The sequence below is a fragment of the Nomia melanderi genome, chromosome 8 (genome assembly GCF_051020985.1).
Source record: "Nomia melanderi isolate GNS246 chromosome 8, iyNomMela1, whole genome shotgun sequence".
Classification (NCBI taxonomy): Eukaryota; Metazoa; Arthropoda; class Insecta; order Hymenoptera; family Halictidae; genus Nomia; species Nomia melanderi.
Genome location: NC_135006.1, coordinates 6,323,996 through 6,337,227, shown reverse-complemented (window position 1 = coordinate 6,337,227; position 13,232 = coordinate 6,323,996). Strand labels below are relative to the sequence as shown.

Sequence of the window (13,232 nt, the reverse complement as noted above, 5' to 3'; positions counted from 1 at the left end):
TGAGTGATTGTGTGGTTTGTGCCTGAATAATGATACGCGATGAACGAGTGAAGGTTATTTTGTGAAATTTATTCGACTGAAGTGCGTTGACGTTTCGGTAAACTGCTTCCTCTTAATTTGTAACCAGCTTTTCTATATTACTCACGTTATTAACGTGTAAAACATGTTTGTCCTTTAGTAATTATTGTAACTAGGATATTTTGGTATTTTTAGCAACAGGCAACTTCCAATCATTTGTAAATTATTCTACAGTAATTCAAACGGTACGATCAAAACAATTTTTCTCTGTTTCTAATCTATAATACAAATCTTGTTCTTAAACATTAATATTAATGACACCAGCGAAGTATAGAAAAGTGTTGTAAACAAGAAAGATGTTATCTTGTGGAATATTCAACGTTAATTTCTCCAAGCTTCGAAAAATTCTAATTCACCTTTTAAAAATCTAATTTCAATAAATAACCGTGAAAAATAATTCGATGAGGAATTTATATTAAACTTGAACGGAGCATGGTTTTAACGATCGATAAAAACAATATTTCATGTACACTGACCTAATATATAGCGTGCCGGTTCTTTCAGAGAGATTCCGCGTAGGCGCACTGGTCCGCTCCTTTGATCGTTGAAAAAAAAAGATCCACGACTTATTAGGAACCGACATACTGCTCAGTTTGCGAGCTGGTATTAGCAAAGTCTGGCCAATTTACTTTTCCTCTGCATCGAACATTTTCCACGATTGCCTTACGCTCGTATCGAACTATTCGTACGGTCCGTACAACTTTTAATGTGAGCGCTAATTAAACCTCTGACATCAATACATTTTTCACTATACTTTATATCCTTCGAAGTTTATTACTTCAAATACACAAATTCTCATATTTAATTCGTCTTGGAATTCGGTATCAATATGAAAAAGGAGAATATAATAACAATAAAAAGAGTACACGAGACTAAATTGAATTGATATTTGTATTCCTTCAACTGAGATTTAAGTATTAAACTGTCACCAATGACATATTTCTAATGAAAAATCCATTACAGCTACTTCTACAATCGCAAGAGAATCAATGTCATGTTCAAAGGAAAGACAAAGATATAAAATAAAATTTCCTCGTTTCAAATCTTTTTTTCTTATCGCACAGTTCTTTTTCGATATCCCCCCCCCCCCTAAAATTAATGATTTGTAACTTATTATTCTCAACGCGTAAAATTTTTCTTGTTTTAATTACAAGATGGTATCATAGCCCACGCCTGCGCGTGCACATAGAATGTTCAAGTCTCCTCATTTCGTTTCGGGGTCGCATCGCGGGAACACGTCAAGGTGTAACAAGCATGCGTCTTTCTCTCCCCCTTCTCCCTCCCAACCATCGCACCCCCTTCGGTATCCTCTTTTTACATCATCGTTCCGCTTCATAAAGGAATCATTACTGGCGGACAATTAACCCTCTGTATAATTAGCTGATAAATTTCGCGTTAATTGCTGGCCATTATGGCCGTTCAAGATTAATCGTCCGAGATGACTTGATATTTAAATTAAAAGCAATCTCCCGCCGTTCGTGCACGCCGCCCGATTCTGCGGTGCCCTCTCTCTGTCTCTGTCTTTCTCCCGTGTTCGAATTTTTTCTGCGGATCCATCCGTTTCGAAACATGAAAAATTTTACTTCGCGCTGTGGGGACTCGAGGTGCGACGAACGTTACAGTCGGAGTATAATATTAATGTCTTTTAACCCTTTGCGGTTCCAAGTTCCAGCTGTGTCACTCAATTTTTAATTCGAGTGCATGCGTTTTATCGGTTTCCATTGCAATTATGAGTCATACTAGTGATTCAGAATAATAGTGTAATTTCTATTTCTGAGTTCATGGAAAAAAAAGCTTTTATGGAATTTTTTTAGATTAATTAAATACTAATATTAATAATTAATGATAGTTAATCTAGTTAAGAGTTAATTTTATTATTGATAACATTTTAAAACTAACATTTAATTAAAGGAAGAACATTTCACAAAAAATGTTTTCCATGAACTCAGAAATAGAAATTAAACGACTATTATTCTGAACCACTCATATCATAATTAATACCGTCTTTTTTTGTCATTTTAGTGTCTCTAAACTTTTTTCAAATAAGTTAGCGAAATAAGATATTATAAGTCGTCGGCGAAATAAATAACGTTAATGAAAGTTCCAGAGTGAAAAATCTGTAAACTACAGAAAGTTAACCTTGTTGAACAAGTTTCCTATTTGATTATCAACATAAAATTCTTATCATTCGATTCTTCGCGACAGAAGCTTTCCATTTATATAGACAAAATAATTAATTTGTAATAACATATATATAAAGAATAAATCACGACCTAGTATTTAGATGTAAGTTTTAATTCAGACCAGATATTTATTCAAAATTAACCGTACATAGATGTATTTAGAAGATTTAACTAAAACGTGTAGAATGCCGGAACATTGTTCCGGGAAGAATGCACGATTTCCGAAAGCAAAATAGAAATCGTTCGAATAAATCAACATGTCGTAACTAATGGCGAATGATAATGAATCGTTACAATTCTTTAGTCACAATGGATCATAAATCAACGTGCGATTGGTTGTTGTACACGTTCGGACTGTGAATCACGTGTCCGTCTATTAGTAGAAACGTATCATTAGATTTTGTAAAGCGTGTACACAACGTGACTCATGTCGAATGAATATCCGTTTGCATAGATAGTGATCTAATTATGCCTTTATTTCCATTCGAATCTGAAATAACATAGATCTGGATACTGTACATGGACATTTCGTGTATCCTAAGAACATAAATGTAATGATTATCAAAATATGAACTCGAGAAGAGTTTCAAGTACCGCCTCTAACTGTATCAACCCTAACATATTAGGATTTAATGATTAATAATAATGATACTTAATACATAACAGATAATAAATGAAAAAGTTTAATAATAATTAAACTTAATCCACTTTTAACAATTACTGCAAATTCTTACTACATATCTTTGTAGGCACATTTAATATTTATATTTATTTTTTTTAATTCCATTTTAACATGTATTACTTTAGTTATATTTTCGTTCTTTATGAATTTAATGGAATTTTTATTGTATACTGTTGTGTTTCTATATACTACTTCACATGGATGCAAATGTTCTTTTCGTCTCATTCTGTATCATTAACTTTCTTCAAATGCTTTTTGCTCGCGTTACAGTATCCACGGTATGATTATTACTAGATATTTCTCTTATGCGTTAAAAGGCTACCGTTAAATAAATTATGATTATTAAACGATTCCAGAATACTTGTCATCTCAGAAAAAAGGTTTCACATAAAAGTTGTCATGGAGTTACGCCCAATACCACGCGACGTTGGTGGTACTTCATTAGAAAGGAAAATGGCAGCTGGTTCAGTACTTCCGGCATAATCGATTTACGTGAAGTAAACGGGATAATGATATGTATTAAAGGATATTAATAATCACAAGGTATGCGAATTAAACAGTGCACAGCGAAAGCATCGTTCACAGTGTCAATTAACTGACTAGATACCTAATAATCAGCATGCGTTTGAATAAAAGAAAAGTGAAAACGGAAACATAAGAATAGTACAATTTCTCAAATTCATCTCACTTTTAATCCAACAAATTCCAATATCAATCGACCATAAAATTTATTATAAGATTGATAGCTACCTACAATTTATTTTTCATCGTACAACATTTATTTTTCTCATATTTTAATATCTTCAGACTTTAGAGAGTCACTCTCGATTCCATCGATACGACATTCTTGCAAATTATAGACCCAGTTGGTTAAATTACACTTTCTTCCTCACTTTTTCTTCCCCCGCCTCAAAATATGCATCGATTTATAAATATGAACAGACGAGAAAAATAGGATAATTAATGAGTTGCGCTTGGAAAGTTAATGGTGGTGAAACTGGATAGAGGAAGAAATAAAATTGAAATCACTTTATACAGCTTCCTAAGCTTACCTTAATAGCTACCTTACTCGCTAACAAAATTTTTAAAAATCCACTTATCAAAACGTTAAAACTGTTCGATAATATTTTTAACTTAAACCATCAAAATTCTTAATAAAAAATATAAACTTTCATTCAACTGCATTCAATATAAATTACTCTAAAAAGCAAATTCAACTTTCCTTAATGGTAAACACTTGCTACCAACGATAATATTATTAATAATAAATCATCACTTACGGTTCAAACCGACATGTTTCATTTCGTAATGTTTTTCATTATCAAAAATCGATAATCAATCACGGAATCGGATTCACCGTCGAAAACGGATTCGCGCGATGGATACGGCGCGCGCACGGATCGGCGCAGCTGCATTAGTAACTGCTAATAGACCGTGAACTCCGCGGCGGCTCTCATTGTACCGTAAATCACTCAGCCATGAATGCAGATATAATGTCTCTTTATGCAATACGATATCATATTTCATGTAATGGTACCTATCATGTACTATAATTGCGGGCTTATTTTACAGTCGACACGCGGCGGGAATACGGTCCCCGTAGTCGGCCTAACTCTCTCGAATAATTATTGCGCCTAACTCTCGATAAAGAGATCAGCGATACCTTATCCGGTGAGCTATCGGTACACACCAGCCGCGTGCCAGTAAATAGTAAAATAATTAACGCTGAGCCTGTAACCGTACGGCTAACCTGCGATCTCGTTTGAAGAAAACGATCCGCCGGATCCATAACTACGCGTGTAAGTTGGCTGATAGCCAACAGTGTAGGCTAACACTGTTCAGCAATTAGACCGCGGATTTAGAGCGTTTATGACATAGGCGTCTGCCCAAAGCCAAGCGTCAAATACAGGCTAATAAATTTTTATGACATTTTTATTTTACTCGAAACCTGTTGGCGCTATAATTTCCATTTGAAGCCGCTTTCTGTATAACAATAATGATAATCACTTTATCGGTCAAATATTGAGCGAAAAGAAACATGTTTGAACAATAAATAACCTGTATCAATAAGATATAAAAAAGATAATCCTTAAACACATGTTTTAAACAATATTCTTAAATATAGATGAATTGACTACTTTTTTATCTTTTTAGAATCTTTCTGAAAAATATGCACGAGGTTAAATATATCGTGTTTTATGCTAATGAAGGTTATATTCTCAGTTTCAGTAAATTATTTTACAAAGCCACAAGTTTGCATAAAAACGAGTGAAACGCGGTTAAATAAAAAAAAGGTAGTTTCTATTCAATTTCACTTTTAATTCAAAACAGTGAATTTGCAATAAAAATCCGTAGTTTACTTGTCACGGGGCAAAGGCACGATTCCAATTTTTTGACCGGCCTCGTCCTCGTGCAACGTCACGCCCATTTCCCGGAGCACGCTGTTCTCCACAACTCCGATCCTGGTGCAATTCCGCACAATCTCTTGATTCTCCGGATTATCCTCGCATAAATTCCGCATGGCGAGGATCGTCCATTGCATTATAACTGCGCGTTAAAGAAAGTTTAATCGTGGCGCAAAACAGGTGACATTAATTAGTTGAAATATCATTCGTGGCACAGACGCGTACAATCAGAATATATGATAAATATGTTAGAACGAGCGAGTCGCTCGGTGGTACTCACGTGGATTCCTCGCGTCTATATTGCAACAGTCCAGAAGCAGAGGAATGGCGTCCATTTCACGGAGCTGAAAACGTCCACTGTCATGAGAACTTATGCCCCAGGCCCGAGGAGGACGCTTTATATATTATATGATATTATGTCGCATAAAACTCCGTGCTGTCGCGTAAACCGAATGACAACGCGCATAAACACTGAGACCAATATTTTTTCCCCCCTCGACTTATTTTTATAGACAATGTGCCGTGAGCAACGCTTGCATTGCCGGCAGAGAACACCATTACGCCCATGAATATCAATCAATTCAATATATCCCGACTTTCATTAATATTTCTCGAATACCCCGCGTTCCGTTTCGTTGTACACTCCGAAACTGAAAATGGGTACACGAGAGTCTCGTGGAACTGTGCTTACGGTGTGCAAGCTTCGAAATATTTGTATGTTAAACACGCGTATACGCGTAAATCGCACGAATAAAAGTACACGCGGGTATGGAATGCCCGCGAGCAAATGGTTACGAAACACGCATAGCACACAATTGGAGGTGTCATCCCCGTGTTTCCAAGCGATCAGTATTCATAGGAGGTTCAAAGATGCCAAGCACTCGGCCGCAGTAGTCTCCGGGGCCTAAATTGCGACAGCGATTTTTCGAGAGACGTCGATGATTTTTGCCCATAAATTATTCAATATAGTTCCCTTCTGCAAGGAGATAAACCGAGCGTCACGATTGTAAACATTTTGGAAGTGTCTTCGACGCTGTTTCAAGATGGCGGAAGGAACATCGGCGTAACCAACTTCTCTGCTGTAAAAACAGTCATACGTGGTCGATCACGTCTCTCTCTTAATTCGGTTGCATTACGTTCTCCAAATTGAAAAGAAATACGGAGGAGGAATAATTCAATACATTTCCGACCGGCGCCATCGGTGAAACGATATTTTTTACGGACTGGTCGCGAAAGAACACGCGTTTGAAATTGAAATTGGTCAAAGGAGGTAAGCAGAAATGAAAGGGGGAAAAAATGAAAAAGAAGAAAGACAGAAAGAACGTTTTACTGCGAACGCTGCGAAGGCGAGAAATCTACTCTCCGCGATGGCCGGCGATGGTTGTCATAAACGAGTCTGTACGTACAAATTTTATTATCGAGTCCGCTCCCAGCGAAACAACCCGCGGACACACCGGGATTCTGTTAACACTGTAACGTAAGAGTACCGGCGCGTAATTTTACGGCCAATCGTGTTTCGCGATCGTGCATGAAGAACGCGCGGCGCGCGTACGTGTGTTTACAGAATGAAATTTAAGAACACGATCGCCTTCGACACCTGAAAGAGGAAAAACAAGAACAAAAAGACAGGAGAAAAGAGAGGGAAAAAAGAAAAGGAAAAAAGAAGAAGAAGAAGCTTCGAGGCCTCGTATTCACGCTTCTGCGGCTGGGGAGCGGCCATGCCAATAAAATTATTCGAATGTAACGCAGAAAGCGGTCGGTACTTCGATCTCGCTAATATATTAACGCGGTATCCGATCCCGGCTAAATTGCCGCGTCTTCGAGCCGGACAGGATACTTAATTTTCCTTTGTTCGGTGGTGAACAGTGCGCGCGCGGCTGCGATCGGCTCTTTCTTTTGTGCCCCGTCTCCATCGCGGCAGAGATGAAATCAATAAGGGGCAATGGCGATCACCACGGGGCCCTGTAACGCATAAGGCGCGATAAAAACCGAGCAACGAGAACCTTATTTTCAACTGAACGTTTCCCGTCGCTCCTTTCTTCCTTTTTTTCGTTTGTGTGTCAGAGAATGATCTATGGAGCGAAACAGTCTTACATGGCCGAATGATGAATGAATAATTGTCTGTAAGACGAGACTTTAAAAAGAGAACGAGACTTAAGAGAGGTTTAAGGGTATCCTACGAGTTGTTCAATTATTGATGCGTTGTATTTCCCTGATTCACTATATTATATGTGGTAGTTACACGTGTCTCCGCTATCATTTGCAAGCGCCACTTTATGGATCATTCATATAACATATCATCGTTTGATAATATTTATTTTATCGGCGGATGGTAAGGCGATCGCCTTGTTATAGACTGAATTTAAAATGTGTATTGTTTCGTTTTTGTTTATCAATGATTTAAATAGAATTAAAATAATATCAGACTATATGAGATATTATAAACGCGCAGCCATACTATTATATAGAAACAGCATTGTGTAATTCTTTAAAATTTCAATGCTAATTAAAAAGTTTAAAATTTAAAGTATAACTTATTTTCTTTTCCTTTATAAGATAGAACGTAAGTAAAAACAGTACTCACGAGATTTTGACATTCTTTACTTCTGTATGACATATTTCCAATAATTCTTATTAATCTTGCTTTGAAACCAAAAGCAGGGTGACAATTTAAACTTTTTTCCTCTATTTTTTCCTCATTCTCTGTTTTCTTTGTGTCTGAATCTTCTTTCGATTCATTGTTTTTAGATTCTTGTATCATTTGTGCTATATCACTTAACTTTTGCATTGGAGTGAAGAAATTATTTGATTCTCTACCAATCATTTGTATAGCTTTCAAAAGATCTGTGAAAAAGGTACCATTAGTTACTTCCTAAATAATAAAATATAAATATACATTTAAATATAAACATAATTACAGGTACAATCAATAAGTAAACTTTTATAATTTTTTATGGATTGATATTCTTTTGATGAGCCAGAAGTTATAGTCCCAAGAATGTCAAGGAGAACAATGATTTCTGTAGTTTCCACATCATCTGAATATGAATTAACTGTGTTTAAAATTAAATTGCTCATTCTACAAAATCTTTCTGCTAGAAACATAATTATGTCTTCTATAAATTGATGCTCCTGTTTAGAGTTATATATTGAATCTGAGATTTCATGGTGTATTATTTCCAATAAATATAATTTGTCTTCAATATTCAGATTGTCATAGGCATTTTTGAATATATTTGATTCACATAATAACATCATTAGAGCCTCCTTTGCGCTATCAAAACCTTCTTTAATTGGCTTTAAAAGTTGTGAATATAACAGAAGTTTTTCTTGATCTGTAAAAATTTTCCTTTCAAATTCTTTCAAGGCGTTATGTATAAATATACAAGAAGCTCTAACAAGTGAAATATGATTAGAATGAGTTAGATTCCTGTTAAAATATAAAAAGTATAATTATAGATCAAAGAAATATAACAATAATATAAATTCTATATTACATATTACTTACATTATTACATCTTTTAAACTAGTATCGTATAAAAACTTAGGTATATCACATTGATCTGGAAAACTATTGCTTTTATACGCAAACGTAAATAGATTACATAAAAACTGAATACTTAGTCTAAGTATTTCTAATTCTTCATCTATTGTATTTTCACAAACTTCACAAGATTTAATAAAATTCACTGTCCATTCAATAATTCCTTCATAAGGAAAATGTGAATGAAATGGATACAAATTTGAGATTTCTATTTGTTTTAAATTTTCATTACTTGTAGCTAGTTTGACATATAATTCATGACAATAAACTCCACATTTAATATCAGTATAATTATATTCTTTATGTCTATAATCATTCAAACAGGAATTTCCCAAACATTTTAAGCATGCAACTTTTATGTTATTAGGAACAAAACAGTCTTCTGTTGTAAGAATTTCTGCTGTTTTAGCTACAATTGAAAAGGCAATTATTCCCCTGCAAATTTAACAATCTGTTGTATTTAATTAATATTATAAATTCGCCTAATTTTGATATACGTTAAACATACTCTGATTCAAGGGTTCTGAACAGTTTAGGTTTCAGAAGACTCAGCAATTTGTCCCATTTTTGTTCAGTAAAGGCAGATTCAAATTCAGGTAACAAATCAATATTTCTAGTATTCATCCTGTCGAAAGTAATTACAAATTTATGATATTATATAGTAATTTTATTTTCTATAATTACAAACATTATTATGAGTACACCACTTCATATAAATTTCAAAAGTACACATGAATGAAGCCATTTTTAAATGGTTAACCATTGAAGACAAAATAGACATGAAATACATTCACGTTATAAATTTAACACACGAACTGCTTACCACAGGCGAGGTATAGAATACACATAACAAGCTTTGTAAAAGGACCCCTTACCATTTTTGTGTCAAGTCCTGTCATATCAACTTAGGCTGGTTTTATATGGCAGCGCTATAAGTGATAGAAATTAGAGTAAAAAATATGAAACGCAGACTTTAAATACGTACAGACTGTACGTATAATATATTTTTCTGCCTGTTGTTCTGAAATACCGACACTCTCAAAAATGCCCCGATAAATTAACGGATTCTATTTGAATCGAACGGTTAACAACTGAACTATATAAGACTGCAATATGAAAAATGTGTGCTTGGGAAGTCAAGTTTTACAGTGTTGCCGACTCTAAGAATTATATCGTTGTCGAGTTTGGAGAGTAATATAAATACTACTTCCATCGTTTAAATGTAAGTACGCGTCTTATACCTAGATTTGTTGCCGCTAAATCATTTAACAAACTCGTAACAAAAATGAAGTATACAGCTAATTCGATTCTTGCTAACAAACCTAAAATCTTGTATTATCGATAACGTCGATCGCGATATCAAAATGGTACAGGAATCTTGAGACCCCCAAAGCCAAAAACAAAAATTCTCATAATTTGCAATGTTTATACGTAACTTAAGTCTGTATTTCAATAGTTTTCATTAATTCCTATCACTTGTACCGCTGCCATGCAAAACCTGTCTAAGTCGATATGATAGGGCGTGACATGAAAATGATAAGAAGGTCCTGGAACCCTCGAGAGTGTGTGACAAAATTTTACATTGCATGTATGCTATCCTATACCTTGCTGTGTTACTATATTTTAATAATTTAGTTGATAATTATAATTTGACAGATTATTTAATAGATTCATGTTACTGTTTGTACCTACTTACATCATGATCGCATATGATTAATTTCTGCAGATGAAAAATACCTTTTTGCAATGTTATATTTTTAAGGAATGTTATCTAAATAAAAGTCTCTATACAAAAGGTGCAAATGCGCGCGCAGGAGATAATCGTGCCGGAATTACAGAGCGATGTAACCTAGCTGTCCTTATGGCAGAGCCTACGTAGCATATGACACATTTCTCGTGGAACTAATTGTTTAATTGTGTTCGCTAATCGGAAGGAAATCAAAAGGCAAGAAAAATGACAGCAGACAATTTAGATATTGATAGATTAACATTAAATGGAACTGCAGATGACGAAGATATTGTTACACCCTGGGATGTTGAATCTAAGAATGAAAGCGGAATTGACTATGACAAGCTAATTAGTGAGTTCTCCAAAGATAATTTCATTATAAAACGTTCATAATTGCATTCATTTTTGCTATATTAATAAGAAAAACCTATTCGTTATCTTGATTTTATAGATTATACATTATTCATAATATTTCTGAAAGAAGTTTACGTTTAAAACTGTATATGAACATGTGATTTCATTTTGTTATGAGATTTTATTTTTGTTTTATAGAAAAGTTTGGAAGCTCAAAAATTGATGAAGAACTGTTAGGCAGATTTGAAAAGATCACTGGGAAAAAACCACATCATTTTCTTAGGAGAGGAATATTTTTTTCTCACAGAGATATGCATACTGTTTTAAATTTATATGAACAAGGGAAACCTTTTTATCTATATACTGGCAGAGGACCTAGCTCAGACTCTATGCACCTTGGACATCTTATACCATTTATGTTTTGCAAATGGTTGCAAGATGCATTTAATATACCAGTAATTATACAATTGAGTGATGACGAGAAAGCAATATGGAAAAATCTAAAAATAGAAGATGCGATTAAATTGTCTTACTCTAATGCAAAAGACATTATTGCTCTCGGATTTAATCCAGACAAGACATTCATTTTTTCTAATTTAGAACATATTGGAAATAATCCAGCATTTTACCAAAATATGATTAAAATACAAAGAGGCATTACTTTTAATCAAGTGAAAGGTATCTTTGGATTTGGAGATAGTGATCCCATCGCAAAAATTGCATTTCCACCTACTCAAGCAACTCCTGCAATTTCTAGTACATTTCCTTTTATTTTCAAGAATGCAAAAGTTCATTGTTTAATTCCATGTGCTATCGATCAAGATCCATATTTTCGAATGACAAGAGATGTTGCACCTAAAATTGGTTACCCAAAACCAGCTATGTTGCACTCTGTATTCTTTCCAGCTTTACAAGGCTCAAAAACAAAAATGTCAGCCAGTAATGATAACAGTGCAATATTCTTAACAGACACTGCAAAACAGATAAAGAACAAAGTCAATAAACATGCATTCTCAGGTGGACAGGCTACTGTTGAAGAACACAGACAATTAGGAGGCAATTGTGAAGTTGATATATCATATCAATGGTTAAGATTTTTCCTAGAGGATGATGAAAAATTAGAACAGCTGAGAAAAGTAAGTTTTATTTTAAGTAAAATTGCAATCTATATTAATCTGCTAACCAAATAATCTTATCATTGTAAGCGTTAATGCGATTACAATTAAAAATAAGTATATGTGATTTAAAGTAATTTAATTTATGTTACATATAAATTCAACTTGTGTTTATAACAATGTAGAATGTAGACAAATACAAGTGACAACTACATCTTACTCGGTTAACAGCTTAGTTATAGAATGATACATATAATTGTATAATCATTCATTTTCAGGGTTACACTAGTGGAGAAATTTTAACTGGAGAACTTAAGAAGGAACTAATTGAAGTTTTGCAATCTCTAGTAGCTGGACATCAAGCAGCTAGAAATAAACTAACAGATGACATAGTTAGGAAATATATGATTCCTAGAGATCTTGGTTTTGTAACAAATTCAAAATAACTGCATAATAGTTTTTTCCTATGTATATAAAGCACAATTTTTCAGAAACTTTTCTTTCATAAATTTATTTAAGTTTATTTATTAAAACAATACGCAAATAATTGTCCCAGCAAAAAATTTATTTTTCAAAACTTTATGATGGTAGATTAAACTGCTTTTCTAAACTACACGTTTAATACTTATATCTATATTCCTTCTTATTTAAGTGTAAATATTGTCATAAGTTAAAATTTATTTAATTCATTTTTATTTTGAACTGATATTTATTGGTTTTTAGTAAAAATATATTCTTTATTTTTCTATAAACGTATAAAAATAATAACTGCCTAAACTAGTTAGCCTTTATCTGGAAAAGTATATTGCTTGTTATTATTGATCCTATTATACTGTACTTAATTTTAAAATAGAATACAATTTTGAATAATTGTATTGAGGATGTTAAACAACGAATTTGTTTTCCAGTATTACAATATATTGTAAGGGTAATAAAGTACTTGTTATTTTATTCTTTGTTCGTATCAATTCCACGTTGCAAAATAAAAACTTAAGTTGTGATTATATTATATGCTATTTTTATTGCTGTCATGTGTATAGTCGTACAAAAATTTTAAATAAACATTTTATTAAAGCGATAATAAAAAATACTTCTTACAAGTAAGTAAGAACCCTAAATATATCCGACTCGATAAACCTAGC

At 33.6% G+C, this 13,232-nt stretch overlaps 2 protein-coding genes across 5 annotated transcripts; one reads left to right on the top strand and one right to left on the bottom strand.

Annotated features, from left to right (window-relative positions):
• Positions 1–2,388: 2,388 nt before the first annotated feature.
• LOC116426593 (ataxin-10) lies at positions 2,389–9,664 on the bottom strand. Its single transcript, XM_031975737.2, has 6 exons — positions 9,401–9,664; positions 8,857–9,327; positions 8,267–8,778; positions 7,933–8,192; positions 5,629–5,692; positions 2,389–5,490 (listed from the first exon to the last, which is right to left on the bottom strand). Exons 1-6 carry the CDS (start codon positions 9,514–9,516, stop codon positions 5,300–5,302), a joined length of 1,614 nt encoding a protein of 537 aa, XP_031831597.1. The 5' UTR covers positions 9,517–9,664; the 3' UTR covers positions 2,389–5,299.
• Positions 9,665–9,815: 151 nt separating this feature from the next.
• Positions 9,816–13,094, top strand: TrpRS (Tryptophanyl-tRNA synthetase). Of its 4 annotated transcripts, none has more exons than XM_031975741.2 (4): positions 9,816–10,114; positions 10,731–10,973; positions 11,174–12,111; positions 12,369–13,094. In XM_031975741.2, the coding sequence occupies exons 2-4, from the start codon at positions 10,847–10,849 to the stop codon at positions 12,534–12,536; spliced, it is 1,233 nt and encodes a 410-aa protein (XP_031831601.2). In that variant the 5' UTR covers positions 9,816–10,114; positions 10,731–10,846; the 3' UTR covers positions 12,537–13,094. The 4 variants fall into 4 exon arrangements, with proteins under 4 accessions (XP_031831601.2, XP_031831599.2, XP_076225885.1 ...); XM_031975739.2 differs by having other exon boundaries at positions 9,817–10,114; positions 10,689–10,973; XM_076369770.1 differs by having other exon boundaries at positions 9,817–10,114; positions 10,655–10,973.
• The last annotated feature ends 138 nt before the right edge of the window (positions 13,095–13,232 follow it).